Here is a 17193-nt window from a genome sequence, read left to right on the forward strand (position 1 = left end):
ATGTGTGGATAACTTTTATTCTTTAATAGTTAGTTTAAATAATTGTATATACATTTATTTACATAAATCTCTATGAACCCAGTTTTTGACAACTATTATTATAAAAGTTTAAAAGCCATTCAAAAAGTGTTTTCTTTTTAATTATTTTAAGTCATTTACGTTTCACTAAATAAATATCTGTTCACGTTGCAATGATCACAAATAAACCAAATATTTGGATTTTTTCGTGAATTATTTGTCGTAACTAATTGAAAAAATTGTATGTGTTCCTGTTTTCTCCTATTTTTCGCACATATACTGTCAGTCGAAATAGAAAGTACAATGATGTATTTTTAGTTTATTCTATTTTTAGATCATGTTATTACTACGCATAATAATGCGGCATATGGGCACTATTGCCACGATTACCTGAGGGCACCGATTACCTCAGGGCATACAGCAGCGGACCTAACTGCCATCTGCTAGTTGGGTATGAAATTTCTCGATCTTTATCCCGGTCTACCTACTTTTAACATTAATTGATAATAATTATTCTCGCCTTGAATCTGCATGAAATATTTGCCATTATATGTTAAGCAGGCTAAAAATCAATCTATCTTTTTTTTCCCGGATATAACTAATATGATTATCTAATTTTTTTTTTTTTTCATTCGTTGTATTAATGTTTTTACGCAGTAATTCGTAAATGCTTCGTACAAAGAAGTAATTAAAAATTCAACAAAAATAAACAAACATATTAAGCAGAGATCTATCTGATCTTACCGCTAGCTCTCCATTGTCAAGAGGTGTTTGCCTATTTGAGCTCACTTTTCTTAATTGTTGTTAAATTAAAGTATTGTTGTTGGGTTGTTGTCTCATTGACGATTACACACCATCTCCTTTTATTCGACAAGTTTACCGATATGACTGGTTAAATATTAGATTGCAACTCCCCAAGCAAAACATATGTCGTGCACGTAGAGCCCGGTATCAAATATTTATTATAATAACCGAACCAGAACCTTCATTTCATTGGGGCTCTTTAATTCAACATGATTGGAAGAGAGGTCTAGTTATTAAATAAATTTTAAAAAAAGGACAGAAAAAAGATGAAATTACACTACCAAGTAATTCACTCAGAAATATTGACGATTTGATATAGTCCTAATGAAAATATATACTAGTATTCAGCATTGGCTTTCATTTTCTTTATGAAGAACATAATATAATCTTAAGTTGACATTAATTGTTTCTATTAATTGTCAGATTAATCGCACTTGGATATAAGACATCTGGTTATTGGTTGTATAATTAAAGTCTGTCGATGGTGAGTAACAGTTAAAGCTAGAATTTTTCGACCACGCTTATAGACAATAATATAAAAGTAGTATTTAAAGTATCTTTGTATCTCTATTCCGGTAACTTTGTCAACGCTTTCATGTAAAACAATTGGTTTTAGAGAACACGTCATTTAATGTATGTACGTCCATATCAACAATTTTCAGCTTTTGGCTTGAAACATGCAATTAAATAATATGTCATCGCACCATACGCATTTGTCATTACTTTACATCTTAATTGTGCTAGAAGATCATTAGTAGTCACATTTGGAAATAAACGCAAGATATCGACTAAAGTGTTGATACATGTACAAATGTTTCTAAAATAAAGTGTTGACACTAATGTTTCTAAGATAACCTTCACCGCGTTCTTCGAGAAGAAAAGTTCGGAACCCAAACACATAAAACTTTTAAGGGAATCAACACCAATACCACCTATATCCAAGAGCCATAGTTGTTTCAGATCAAACTGAAAGATGTACATCTGAATTTGTGTATAATTGCATAATTTAAAAATATACAATGAAATCCTTCAAACCATTTCAGTACCGGTGAAGAGATAACATTTGTCTGTATATCGCTTGTGTCGCCTTATTTCTCTCGCATCAAAATTATTCTTTATGTTTATGGTGATGATGGTGATGGTGGTGATGGTGATCTTTCGGATATGTGACCACCATGACAGGCACAGACGAATGATGTAATATGTAATCACTGACGCTCCCTAGCAATGTCCTTCTGAATCTACCATAACCTCTACTTCCGGTTACAATAAGATCAGCGTTCAATTCATTTGCCACATGTATAACTCCAAGTCCAGGAGAACTTGCATGGGTACTCTTTACTGTGCCGTTCAGCTGAAAGAAAAAAAGTATAAACAAGAAAAAAGTCATGTGATAAACATTTAACTTTGTTGTTTAATCCACCTTTCTTACTAAAAAAAAGTTTTACAACGGAAAATCATTAGACTAAGTTCAGTACAAAATAAAAGTTTCCAAACACTTCGTTTGCATTCTGAAACAATATATTTTTCTCAGAGATTGAAAAAACTGTCTATTGTTATTGTATTCGAACTCTCAGACTATATGCTTTTTCTTTAGCTGATTAGAACATTTTTTGTTGAATAAATTTAAAATGCTATACAATGGATTGTTCTCTAAATGTAATCATTTGATAACTAAGGTACAAGACAAAGGCCGACACTACAGAGAAATAATGTTACCACAGGTGCCACATGTGGAACAGGATCTGCTTATCTTCCAGAGCACCAGAGATCACCCCCGGTTTTTGGTGGTGTTTGTGTTTTTCAGTCTTTAGTTTTGTTATATTGTGTTTTGTATACTGTCTTTTGGTCTTTAGGTATCTTTGCCTCGGTGTTGTCAGTTTACTGTATGTACTTAAAAAAATGAATAAACAATAATCTTTTGACAGAACGAAACAAAAAGAAAAAGATCATTTTGAATTTACATAAATACATGTACCATGGTAAACTGCCTCTAAATGATAAGCAGCAATATCTGGATTAGGGAAAAATATATAAATAGAAAACTCTGATAGCCTTACTTAATGATAAACATAATATAATGTACTTTAAAGGTGCTACAATTTGTCTAAATAAAAGATAGTCATATTACTCAAAAATGGTAAGGCCTTATAAAGATCTGGATGGAGCTACTTTACAGAATAAAGAATAATGAGCAAAACGAATAGAATAAAGGGTAAACAAATCAGGAATAGAGGGAAATAGGTAATAATCAACAAAGAAAAAAGGAAAATAGTCTCAAAAAGAAAAGAAAAAAAGGACATCCATCCAGAACCTCACTAATGTCTTCAACAGTAAGTCGTTATTTACCCAAGATATACAGATACTATCCACATCATAAATATACATCTGTATGTAAACAAACATTACAGAATGTATGATGGTAATTGCCTAGTTCATATTAGTGCTTCTTTATTACTCAAATATAATAATAAATTAGTATATAACTGCTAGGAACATACTTCAAGACCTAATAGATTTTTAAAGTCGTTAAATCATCCTTTACATACGGATGTATGTCAGACAATTTGTGTTTATGAATGATTATACAATGGTAAATCGACAGATACACGTACATAATTGGATAGATTTGGTACCTTAATTTCTTTCATATAAGCAGCAAACTCTACCAGCTTATTCTTAATTCTTCCTATTTCCCTCTGGATTAGATCCTTGAGTTCTCCATGATCGATGGAGATATGTGCTGCAAATAAAATTAATGAACAATCTTATATACTAAATGTAGAGAATCAAGCTGCCTCGGATTTATTGTATTCCATCAATCACTAGTTAATCCATCGAAATAAAAGACGCCATTAAAGTATAGTGCACTTAAAGACATGCATTCAATATTTAATATAAAACACTTTGAGATTATAAGTACATCATGTTCCTTGAATTGCGGCAGGCTTTTTAAAACCGTTTTTCTTATGTATAAATTATTTATACGCCTAGACTAGTATTAACATGGTATCTTATGATAATTAGATAAATGATGGATTTTTTTTTATTGAAGCACCTAAAAGAAACATCGTAGTAAAAAACGATACAGTACAAGCAATATGCCATATGAAAATCACATCACCCAAGGTCGCAAAACACTGAAAAACATCTGATTCAACACATTTGCTTTTTATTTTGTAATAATCTTTATCATCATTGAAAGATATGGTGGATAATGTTTATGAAAAATTCGGGTACCTTGTGCTTACGAGTTGGATGTTTATGTTTGCGTCGAACTTCAGGGCATCTGTTCGTACTTTGTGCGCACGAGTGGTATTTTTATTTTTTTATTAATACTCAAGGGCTTCCATATTCGAACCATCAAGATCCGATAGTTTTTCTTCTATCTTAAACACAGTTGTAGATCATTTAATTATACAATAGAGAGTCTTACCTCCCGCTTGACTTAAGCCATATATTGTTCTTTCTACAAAAAAAATATACTTATAAAACTCTGAAAACATACTGCCGGGCCGGCCAATAAATATCCAAAATTAGAATAGTTCAACCAATGCAACGGGACTTATACACATGATATGATGATATATGAAGTCACGACTCCTCCTCCAAGAAAGACTATTTTAATACTTCATGTATGTACTTGAATAAAGACTTGACAAATAAAAGATATTATATAACTTAACTTGGTTAGCCGTTTTTATAGATATATCTAGTAGATTTTGTCGTCGTTCAAACAGTGTTATTTTTACTTGATTAAAAAACAAACAAATCTGTTTTATATTATAAAAACTAACGGGAACACCCTTATTTTTCAATCATTAAGTAAACAGTTTGTCCTTCCTTTTTTAACAAAATGTATTGTCAAACATTTTATTTACCCCCCCCCTTTTTTCCCAGTAAATCAATGATAGATAAGTGGCTGATTCCTGAATCACATAATCTCTACCTGTTGTAATGACATCTCCAAGTTCAACACAATACACAACAACTACATTATCTGTTGGCAGGTAGATGGTTTCTGCAAAATCTTAAATAATATACAAATATAATAAGTAAGTTAGCCTATAAACATGTACATGTATGTATAAAGACTTTTATGAAACAGAGGTAACATACAGTTACTCAAAATTATGGTCGTGATGCTAAATCGGATACTCAAAATACTTTCTTTTCGTGTGTTGTCTCAAAAAGTAAAATCACAAAAATACTGAACTCCGAAGAAAATTCAACACGGAAAATCTCTAATCAAATGGCAAAATCAAAAGATAAAAAATATCAAACGAATGGAAAACAATTGTCATATTCCTGACTTAATACATGCATTTTCTTATGTAGAAAATGGTGGATTGAATCTACATGTAGTTTCATAGCGCTAAACATCTCACTTGTATGACAGCCGCATCAAATTCCATTATATCAACAACGATGCGTTAACAAAACAGACATAATAGGTAGAATTGTCAAAATAAGGATACAGCAGTCATCATCGTGTCACAATCGCAATCAGAACAAAACAAATAAATATTTAACAAAGAAGCACAAAAAAGCATATATCAAATTTAATAATCACGTTCATTGCTTACATATTTTTGTATATGATTATTTACTATGTTAAAATCAACCAATAAAGGATTGAAATGTTTTAAGTCCTGTTACCATGGTTACCGAATGGCTAGATTAACATCAACTCTAGTGTAGAATCGCGCGGTTGACGTCAAACTGTAAACGTCACACAGGTAGAGAAAAAAACATTTTGTCGTTCAAAGTATGCAAAAATTATAATAGAACACTAACATAATGGTGGGATGTTAAAGAACATAGCCACGTCATATAGTACATTGTACATGTCTCAAAGAAACACAAAAATTTCACGGACAAAGCACACTAGCAAAAATTTAAAAAAGTACAAACAACACATCTTTTTTTATGGCAAATTTCCTCTAAAATCTTATGTTTGGAATATTCTCGCTTGCATTGCATTTTTCAAAACTCTGTGTGTCTGTTGTTATCGTTTGCTTAACGCTAAACAGAATACATCGTTTAATCACTCATTTGACCTTACTAATATTGTAAGCACATGTTGTTGATAAACAAATTGAATGTGATTACCCGAGAAATTGATTGCTACAAAAAAGATACTCTTGAGTGCTACGATATTTTGTTGACAGTTCAGCATCTTTATTTGAAAATAATAATAATAAAGACAGAAGCTTCAGTGATAGATAGGAGGATCATTTTACATACAATTCGGTCATCTGAAACATTATTCCGAGTAATATGTCAAGTTTACATAATCAGTAATTACAACAACAGAAAACGTGAATCTAATTTAAACAAGGTTGAAGTTAGAAACAACTGCAGCATATGTAAAAAAGAAGTATGGACGTCAAAATATACTGCAGTTTTAGCGAGTGAATACAAGTAGTTTGTGTAAATGTATGTAAACTTTGCAAACTTACATTTTTTTTTCGATTTTTGTTTTCGAAATTCAGAATTAGATTTTGATATTCTTATTCCGTACGATCATTCAAAAATGCATTTGACGGGATCCCAGAATTCGATGTATTAAAATGATTCGATCCAATAAAGGCAACGTTAGCAGAACCTACTTTTCATAATTATGCTTATTATGAAGAAGTAAAAACAACAAAAATACCGATTTCCAAGGAAAATCTAAAACGGAAATTTTCTTTTTATTTTATTTTTAAATGGCAAAATTGAAAGCTCAAACACGTCAAACGAATAACTATGTAGAAAATAGTGAATTAATCCAGGTTTTGTAACGAGCAAGTTTCCAGTTTACTACCTGTTTATAAATTTCTAAAAAAAAAAGATTTTGTAGCTAGCTTGTTTCTAGTTAACTAAAATACTTTTTTCTCTAAATTCCTCGATCTTTGTATTCGAATTTCAGAAAATTATGTTTCTTTTAAAAGAATTATATATACTAATAGATATAGGAAGATGTGGTGAGAGTGTCAATGAGACAACTCTCCATCCAAATAACAATTTATAAAAGTAAATCATTATAGGTCAATGTACGACCTTCAACACGGAGCATTGGCTCACACCGAACAAAGAGCTTTAAAGGACCCCAAAATTACTAGTGTAAAACCATTCAAACGGGAAACCCAACGGTCTAATCTAAATAAAAAAAAAAAAAAAAAATGTATGATACATATATCAATACCGAAGCATAAATAATGATCATGAGTGTGTTCATGAGTTTGGTTTGGTTAGATATTTACACCTTTGAATTCCGAAGGAAAAGTATGTTTTTGTTTTGTTCATTTTAATTTTCCATGTATGAGAATTTCAGATAATAAATGAGAAATCACAGTTTTGCCTAAATATCTCAAGGAACTGCATATATATTTTTTAAAGAAGTATTATTTTTCTAAATTAAACACTCCTTATAATTAATTTATACTTTGAAAAATGAATGTAACCTTTTTAAACAAAACATAGAAAAATAACAAGTTTATGATTACTTTATAATACAAAAAAAAAAGATAACAGGAAGTATCAAAAATATAAGTCAGCTTAACAGACCACACCTACCACCAACTTATAAATCCCCCGAAAAAAAAGACGTACACAAATCGACAAATACCGAAGAACGACGAATAGCCTGGTAGAGACACACAATTTCGTGCGGTTAAAACCAACTGTTACGTCATCACAAACCTGCTTAAGTTGAATTATGACATTACAAATAGCGTAATTCTTTTCTTAACCTTTGCAGACCGAAATAGTCTAAACGTTCTGTTTGGGGAAACATCGCTCCTTATTTTATTAGTCTAGCCACAACAATTTATTACATGTAATAGTAACCTGTTCTCAAACAAACTATAATTTAAGATAATGTAATGACGAAAGAATCCCTTATAAATTGTTCCCAAGTGTAAACTAACATAGACCCCAAATATACATGCACTGAAACCGCCTATAAATATATATCGATCCCAATTTTAGTATCTCCAAGAACTTTTACGAAATGAACATTAAATATAAGTTTGATTTATATTCGATAGGAGTCCATACGTCAATATATGCTTGCAAAACATTTCCCTCTGAAAGTCTTCCAAAATTTAGATATTTACAAAATGTAATTCATACTTGTGTTTTTTTTTTTTTTTAAATCAAGGTTATAAAAAACAGACTCATACTACACAAACTATCTATTTGCATTTTAATACTCCAAATATTTTGCATTTTATAAAAGTTTTACATGATATGTCTTTAATAAAAAGTTGAAGTCGTACATGCTTATAAAAAGAGGACCTTACATCAGATGGTGCAGTTTCCCACACATATACATATCGACATGTTATTGAAATGAGAAAAATCAATCGTGGTTCAACTTGATTTGATTTTTTAATGTTGTTGTTTTTTAATTACTAGATATTTGATATAAGATAAGGCTTCTAAAGAATAATAGCCAGTATTGATATTTAAAAGCATTTAAATTTGAAATCGAACTGTTCAACACCACAACGCCGATTCCATAAAGACGGTTATGTTTTGCATGAACATTCAACTGGTGTGTCTAAACACCAAAATGGAACTAGACGTTTTCATATAATAATGCTACATGTAGCATCGAACTGAATGCAGTTATTTTAGGAGTTACTGGGTCGGCTGAAGTACATTTTGGTTGTATTTTGTTTTCAACTAATATTTTATTCACACTCCCTTAATATTGGTGTTGAAAGCAGTACATTTTGGCAAAAAATTCACATAAAATGTAAATCACCGAAAATGTAAATCGTAAACATTATCTTAATAAACTAATTTAAAACCTAATTGGTATATCATATCATTCAATGTAAAACACTTGTCGTGTAAACAACTCGTTATAATAATTCACAAAAAAAAGATATTATGGATTAATTTCTGATAGCTCGAGTGTTACTGATATATGATGTTAAACACTAATTTTGTAAACAACTACACAATATAGTACTAGGTAATTCACTAAAACAAAATAACACATTGTCGATTAATTACTGATAGTTCAAGATACATGACTTGTATACTGAAGATTTATCAGCATTTCTTTTAAAATACATATTGTAAACAGGATCTGTAAACAATTCATACGCGGATTAAGATTTGTGATGCTCTTACTCCAAATTCTCATGAGCCCCCCCCCCCCCCCCTTTTTTACATCAAATCCTGTATTTGCACCTGAGAACTCTACATTACCATGTTATTCATACAAAGAAAGTCAAGTCAGGAATATGACAGTCGTTCTCCACTCGTCAGATGTGTTTGCGCTTTTGATTTTGCCATTTTTTAAGGGCCTTTACTGTATTGAATTTCCCTTGAAGTTCCGTATTTTTGTTATTTTATTTTTCACTTGGTCTCGTATACATAAACACTGACTAGAGACTATTTAAAAACAAAACAAGTATAACTTTATCGTAGACTTCGAAACAAGTAATAGCTTCAAAAAATTATGGTCCTTTAGAATTGTACGACCTTTCAATTATTAGATCAATGATCAAATATGGAACGCCGTAACTGCCTTATGGTACTTCATTCTTTATCATGATGAGGTTTTTCTCTATTATGATGAGCTTTTTCTCTATTATGATGAGCTTTTTCTTTATTATGATGAGCTTTTTCTTTATTATGATGAGCTTTTTCATTATTATGATGAGCTTTTTCTTTATTATGATAAGCTTTTTCTTTATTATGAAGAGCTTTTTCTTTATTATGATGAGCTTTTTCTTTATTATGATGAGCTTTTTCTCTATTATGATGAGCTTTTTCTTTATTATTATGAGCTTTTTCTTTATTATGATGAGCTTTTTCTCTATTATGCTGAGGTTTTTCATTATGATAGTTTTTCTCTATTATGATGAGCTATTATAAGGGAATCATGGGAAATTAAGAGAATCATGGGAAATTTAGAGATTTAAGATCAAACTCCCCCAAAAATGGCAGAAACAAAAATGTTGAAAGTTCTTCGGAATGTTGGCTTGCTCTGTGTGCGGGAAATGTGTGATAAAGAAAAAATTAACACCAAATTTTGTCAGCATGCTTTCACTACATGAACTGGAATATCTATGAGTTACCATTCTAGCGCATATGATGACACTGCGATGGTTACATCAAGTATTTAAACATGAAACCTGTGAAAACTGATAGTTTGGATGGCCATTAAAATACCATGTCGACAAAAATTTAAAAGAATCGTTGTTGGATTGTGACTTAAAGATATCGGACATTGGAAATCTCTTAGAACTCTCAGAGAGAACAATATATTGACGGATGGCTCATGTTGAACTACAGAAAAGAGATTTTTCTCATAGGCGGATCCAGGGGACCCCCCCCCCCCCCCATTCGTTTGAACTGTACCCAAACGATAAAGACCGTTCGACTGTACAGACGTGTATACAACATTACGGCACCGAATTACTTATGACACATAGACACTAACCATAAATTAATAAGATGGAGATTAATTATACTGGGTGGAGTTGATGGGTTCAGTAGGCTTATTATATTTCTACATTGTTGTGACAACACGTACTGAGTAGCTTCCTCTCTGGAGTAGATTCAGATTCAGATTCAATAATTTATTAAAGTCTCACTACTTGTACTACATAAATATACAGTACATACAGAGTATATGCACAATATAAAACAGACAATATACACAAATATAAAATACAAGTACCATTCTTTGAAGAATTATGAGAGTCTGTAAAACAATATTGTTTTTGTATAGGTCCTGTCAGCAGTGGTGAATCCAGAAATTTTCATATTTAAAGTGGGTCCCACTGACTGCCTAAGAGGGGACCAGCTCCGGTCATGCCTCAGTGATTATCTATATAATCAACCAAATGTTTCTAAGAAAAAGGGGGCGGGTCCCTCTCTAAATCCGAGACTAGAGAGATTGTAGAGGGACGTTAACGAAGGTGTTTTCTGCTATTTCTACAACTTATTCTATCCTTAAGGAGACCAGGGAATTCCCGATCCACTTAATGAACTGCATCTGATAGCCCTGCACTACATTTTCAGGGACGAAATTAAAAGAAGACTTGATATTTGAACTCAAGCCTGAGCAAGCCATAGACTGAGAACAACAAAGCATCTCCTGTCAATATTTGGATCGCCGGTCAAATACAGAATCCTGTTGGTACACAACTCAGTGAACGATATTTAGTTTATTATGGATTAGAGTGAAACATTGATGCGGCTAACCTTAAGGACGATGACAGGCCAATTGATGAGCCCATGAACATTTCAATTAATGACAAACGAATAATGAAAGCAGATTTCAATAGGACAGGTACCAACTTCGGCATTGATGACTTTGTGAATGGTGTCGAAATCTTTTCTGCACAATCCCTATTTCAGTATTTTTTGGCGCACAATAATAATGTTATAAATGATCATTATCTATTTCTTGGCCTATTCCCCCCCCCCCCCCAAGTTTTAGTCTTGTCTTTAACGGTTATATTCATCATCATGTTGTATGATTACCAATTGGACAACTGTCCACAAGAGACCAAATGATACATAAAATTAAAAAGTATAGGTCACCTTACGGTCTTCAACAATAAGCAAATCTAATACCGCATAGTCCGCTATAAAAGGCCCCGAAATGACAATGTAAAACAACTCAGACGAGAAAACTAACGGCCTAATTTATGTACAAAAAAATGAAAAGAAAAAAAAACAAATATGTAACACATAAACAAAGTTAACGACAACTGAATTACTGGCTCCTGATTTGGGACAGACACATACATACAGAATGTGGCGCTGTTAAACATTTTAGCGGGATTCCAAACCTCCCCTTACATGGAACACTCACGGGTACAGCATAAGAACGAACTATAAAAAAGCAGACGAAAAGGCTGAACTCATCAGATGGTTAAAAATACAAATAGTACAAATATACAAGCGGACATGGTCGGATTCTTGTACCTAACAACAAAAAGAAGAAAAAACGAATAAATAAAGTCATGCATTTAAGACTAAATAATCAATCAGTACACATCAAACATCCAATGGATTTAGTGCAAAGACGTAAATAAAAAGTCGGAAAAAACCTGACCTTGTGCTTTGCTAGGATACAGGATTCGACATATTGCAGATCGATGAATGTGTATATGTATGTAAAAGAAAATAACCCTTTACCACCCTCATAAAGCTAGTATTTAGTTTGCTTTAAATTTGACTGATAACAAAATCAATATCAGTATCAATAAAACAATATTCAAAGATCTAATTACAGTGCTGAATTGGTAACCTTTTAGAATGAGTTTATCTAAATGATTAATAAGTTTACCAGGATCGTTTGAAAATTTCCTTGCGATTAACAACATTTCTGTAAAAAAAGAAGTATGTGCTACATGTATCCCATTTGAAATAGGTGTTAAGGTACAACCTAACTTTAAAACCTAATCTTTATATCTATATATGGAAGAATTAGGCAAAGGTTTTAAGTATTTGTGGTATCGAAATCCATAACTTATGCATAGTCGTAAGAAGCATAGCTGGTGGCAGACGTGAGGAGCAGTGTCATCATATGCGCTAGAATGGTAACTCCTAGATATTCCAGTTAATGTTTGAAAGCGTGCTGACAATATTTGGTGTTATTTTTTTCTTTATCAACCATTTCCCGCACACAGAGCAAGCCAACATTCACAAGAACTTACAACGTTTCTGATTCTGTCAATTTCTCTTAGTTTGATCTCTTAATTTCCCATGATTCCCTTATAACAGCTCATCATAATAGAGAAAAACTATCATAATGAAAAACCTGATCATAATAGAGAAAAAGCTCATCATAATAAAGAAAAAGCTCATAATAATAAAGAAAAAGCTCATCATAATAGAGAAAAAGCTCATCATAATAAAGAAAAAGCTCATCATAATAGAGAAAAAGCTCATCATAATAGAGAAAAAGCTCATCATAATAATGAAAAAGCTCATCATAATAATGAAAAAGCTCATAATAATAAAGAAAAAGCTCATCATAATAGAGAAAAAGCTCATCATAATAAAGAAAAAGCTCATCTTGATAAAGAATGAAGTACCATAAGGCAGTTACGGCGTTCCATAATCAAACATTGTAAACAAATTATATTTATTGTAATGTATAATTAGTACTCACATTTCATCGCATGTTTCGCATAATCACTTCCATCAAAAGCTATTACAACTGTTTTCCCTCCCGATTCTTTAGCTACAGTAGATTTTACAGCATTGTGCTCGGCCATGAATGACGTCTAAAATGGACGCAGATGCAGTTCTAACTAGACAATTTTTATCAAGCAAACCACTAATAAGTCATGTATCATCGACAATTAAGTAAAATAATAAATGTCGATCAGTCAATGTAATTGGAGTCAGCGATCAAACAATTACACCAATAGCTTACCAAACATCAAATGATATATTATTAACAATAGATGTTTATCACATGTTGTATAATAGTCGCTTCCAACTTTTTTCAGGACGACTAACAGAATTATAAAAACGACGCAAAATCTATATAAAAAACATTACAATTGAATTTTGGTTTTGAGTTAATCAAATAATATGTTTGAACTCGTGTTATTGATAACAGGCTATTAAACCACTTCTCTCGTTTAAATAGCCATGTGAACCACTTGTAGGAGATTTGTTTTAAGCACAGACAGCTGAACAAGTAAACATTCTGTCTTGATAATACAAGAAAACGGTAATTGTTCGTTTGCGCATCACTCGAAACGAATAATAAAAAAGCAACTCATAATTACATTTTTGCATTTAGTGTTTTATAATAGCACTCCATCTTGCTACATCTTGACTTATAAAAAAATAATTTCAAGCCATCAATCTAATGTCGTAGAAAGGAAAGCCACAAAAGAACCTTTAATTAGCATTACATCGATGCTAGACTGTTCGGTGAGGTCAAAACATTAGATTATTTTCATTTTACCGTCTTCGGATTATATAACTTATCGACAGATAACATTTTTCTCTGATCTTCTCTGTTGTATGACATTACGACCACAGGCACTTGTATCTATTTATGTGAAGGTCGACAATCCATTTGTAATATAGTTGCATTTTTTATGGATAGTCGACCTTTCCATGGATAGAACAAGTGCCTGTGGTTCCGATACTCGACATTTGACTTTTATTAACGTGTTACAACAATAAGTATTTGTCAGTTCTATTCAATAACTTTTCTGATTCTTTTATCACATTTGCAGATAAAATAATTTCAACAACAACAGACAAATTATGTTTTAGTACCTATATTTCGTTTCTTTTGATTCCGGACTAGGGACTATGAACACAACTTGTGTTTATATTCGCAACATCAACAACAAACTCTTGCAGCCAACAAAGTATTGTAAATAAATAAATCTAATCACTTCAACTCGAAATTTGCAGAAATGATACCTGTTATCCAAAATACTCCGGACAAGACAACAATTATAAGGGAAATTTGTGCATCTTTGTAAATATTCAATTGCTTATGTGTCTTAACTTCAATCGTACCATAAAAACCTTGATAACAATGCATGAAAGACAAACAAAATCTACCCCATCTGACAAAGCCAAGGGCCCGGAAAATAAAACTACATTTGAAGGATTCCTATTTGGAAAAACAGCCAACGGTCCTCATAAAAATCTGCAAAGTCTTTCAATTCATTTCATATTCGCAGGTACAGTATTTGATGAGCTTTCTGCCAGTTAGTGCTCAAACTTAAGACATGGTATTGCTTTTTATTGTTTGTATATAAAGTTTAACCTGCATGCTATTATAGTTATGTAAAAATGAGAATAGAAATGGGGAATGTGTCAAAGAGACAACAACCCGACCAAATCGCATAGCATTTTGTTACGTCTAGTTGCCTTCACATCAACCTTGTTCACCCTTATCCATTGACCCACATGATACAGATGTGAATTCATGAAGTTAATGTTTCTTTTTAAAACACATAAGCAGGACATTGTGGAAGCCTTTTTTTAATTGCATGATGTTTTAGGTAACATCACAAACAATTATGAATAATGTATATAATTACAACGATAAGTTTGTTTTTCTCAAAATGTTTCATAATGCAGAACGCCAGTTAACTGTTTGTTTACTCCGTATATAATCATTAATGGACATGATAAAATCATTTCAATTACATTCAATAAATGTCTTGAAACATTGTACAATACTGTATTCTTCAATTATTGGATCGGCTACAGCACATTTCAGAAATTTGAAAGCTTGCATTAGACTCTATTGACGGCATGAATTAGAATCTATTCACAAAAGGCATGCATTAAAATCTATTCATAAACCTCTATGAGGGTTAGTTGTCATGCTTTAATGATGTATCGTTTAATGTTCAGTCGCAAATATGTTATGCAATTATCCGTTTATAAATTTATATGTACTTATTAAATACAAAAAGCTTCGGTTTCTATCCCCTAGAAAATATTGACCTTTGATAAATTTGGCTTTTATTTTAAGGTAATTTAAGTCACATAGCTCTTCCTCTACTTCGGTTTTTTAGTTTTCAATTATTCGGCTTGGAGTGTTATTTTTTCATCTTCTTTTTTTATTAAAGATTTCATTGTAAAAATAAAATATGAATTTTGGGATTCGAGTGATGGTGGTTCGTCTCATGTATTGTAGTCTAATAAACTCCTGATATCTTTTTTTTATGAAATTTGCAAATCAAAGAATTCATCTAAAAAAAAAAGATATTTGCAATACAAATTAGGCGTAGTTAAAGCAAACAATTACTGTCTTTAATAATATTTTTACCTTGTCGTTAGTAAGAGGATTGTATATGCTACAACCGCTCTTCCAATAATTAAAACTTGGGTCCAGTATACATAATTGTTTAGAGGCAAATTAAAGCACGCCTCTGAGTACCGTATATTCTTGTTGTGTTGAAGGTCCATTCATGACTTTTTACTCTTTGGTCAGGTATTGTCTGTTTGATGTATTCCCGTTTCTATTCTTTATTTAATTCAATGTACTAGTAGTCTATACGTAGACCTTTAATTTATATAAAACTCCTCTCTGATATTGAGGATAACAGTGATATGTGTATGTATGCATCACTTCAAAGCAGTTCATCATATTTACATAACTTAAAACGTTTAGTGTCACATGTGTTGCACACATGTGGAAACTACGCACTAAATTAAGCTTCAAGAGTATATTACTAATTGCTCGTTTCTTCTCTAATTGTGCAATGTCGTCCATCACTATATTCTCGTACATTACATGTTGTGGGGTCTTATATATTCCCGTTTGATACGGACCTTGACTTTTGATGTTTTTACGCGGACGATTTTAAAGACACCCTGATATTATTTCTTCCTATGTAGCATCAAATGAAATCAATGGTAGTAAAATCTGATTATTTCCGCAGGGGCTTATTTTCGAGTAAAACATATGTTTTAAACACAGTTTGATTTTTAACATATGATTACTTTAAAAAGTTTGTTCCTACTGAATTTTAAATATGCTCACAGTTTTTACCTACTGTTGCATGCCATCTTGAAATCTGATTTTAAAACCTTGTTCCACTTTTTATGGTACATTTGTAATTAATCTTGTCTATTCTGTTTTTATTGTGCTGTTTTGGCTTCAAATTTTAGTCGTCTCAGTCAGCCAACTTCCGTTCCAATCATTGTAGGTGTCGATTGCGTTGAAAATTTCTTTTTTAAATTATTGTTTCATCCATTAAGTATAGCTACTGTTTCATGAGTCATCGCACATATACTTATTATTTATTATCTAACTGTGATGGAACACTTTCCCCCGTACTAGTATCTGTATTCTGCGTTCATCCAGTCAATATCGGAGTCATTGTGAATAGTAGGCGATTAGCTTTTTGAGAATAGTCAAATTCTGTCTTTTATGTCATTGGTTTATGTTTAAAAACTACTCCTCTTTAAAAAAAATCTGCTAAAAACCCGGTTTTACGATATTAATGTCCTTAATATATATAATTTTATTTTCTTTACTACTAACTTTTCGTCGAGATAGACAATCCCCACTTAAAATACAACCAATGACCCTCCTGAACCAAACCAAATCCTGAATCACCATATATTTCGAATTTAGCAAAATCTTCTCATAACGCACCTCTCGCACTAAATAAATAAGAAGAAAATAAATCAAATTGAAAAAAGGATATTTAAACTTATAAATCGACCTTGTCAAACCAAATCCGACATGGCAAAAAAAAGACCAATAAACTACCTGGGGTGTTTTCAGATGCCCGGTAAGAGCAAACCGATTCTGCTCTTCGTGTGACACCCTTCACATATTGCTCACGTAAGTACAAATTCGGCGATAAGCTTAATTCTGTGATGTCACATTGAAAAGAGGTCCGTCGT

The 17193-nt window shown here is 31.9% G+C and overlaps 1 protein-coding gene across 1 annotated transcript; it reads right to left on the minus strand.

Moving 5' to 3' along the window:
• Positions 1-486: 486 nt before the first annotated feature.
• On the minus strand, positions 487-13509 carry LOC134701068 (stress response protein NhaX-like). Its single transcript, XM_063562214.1, has 5 exons — positions 12959-13509; positions 4772-4852; positions 4259-4291; positions 3459-3565; positions 487-2176 (listed from the first exon to the last, which is right to left on the minus strand). The coding sequence occupies exons 1-5, from the start codon at positions 13062-13064 to the stop codon at positions 1931-1933; spliced, it is 573 nt and encodes a 190-aa protein (XP_063418284.1). The 5' UTR covers positions 13065-13509; the 3' UTR covers positions 487-1930.
• Between the last annotated feature and the right edge of the window lie 3684 nt (positions 13510-17193).

Source organism: Mytilus trossulus, unplaced genomic scaffold, assembly GCF_036588685.1.
Source record: "Mytilus trossulus isolate FHL-02 unplaced genomic scaffold, PNRI_Mtr1.1.1.hap1 h1tg000211l__unscaffolded, whole genome shotgun sequence".
NCBI lineage: Eukaryota > Metazoa > Mollusca > Bivalvia > Mytilida > Mytilidae > Mytilus > Mytilus trossulus.

Bases quoted from the DNA above. Each gene is read 5' to 3' on its own strand.
- LOC134701068 (XM_063562214.1), bottom strand. From the start codon at position 13,064: ATGGCCGAGCACAATGCTGTAAAATCTACTGTAGCTAAAGAATCGGGA. The intron at 4,853-12,958 runs GTGAGTACTAAT...ATATTATTTAAG, and splicing joins TGCGAAACATGCGATGAAAT to ATTTTGCAGAAACCATCTAC. The intron at 2,177-3,458 runs GTACCAAATCTA...TTTTTCTTTCAG, and splicing joins CTTATATGAAAGAAATTAAG to CTGAACGGCACAGTAAAGAG.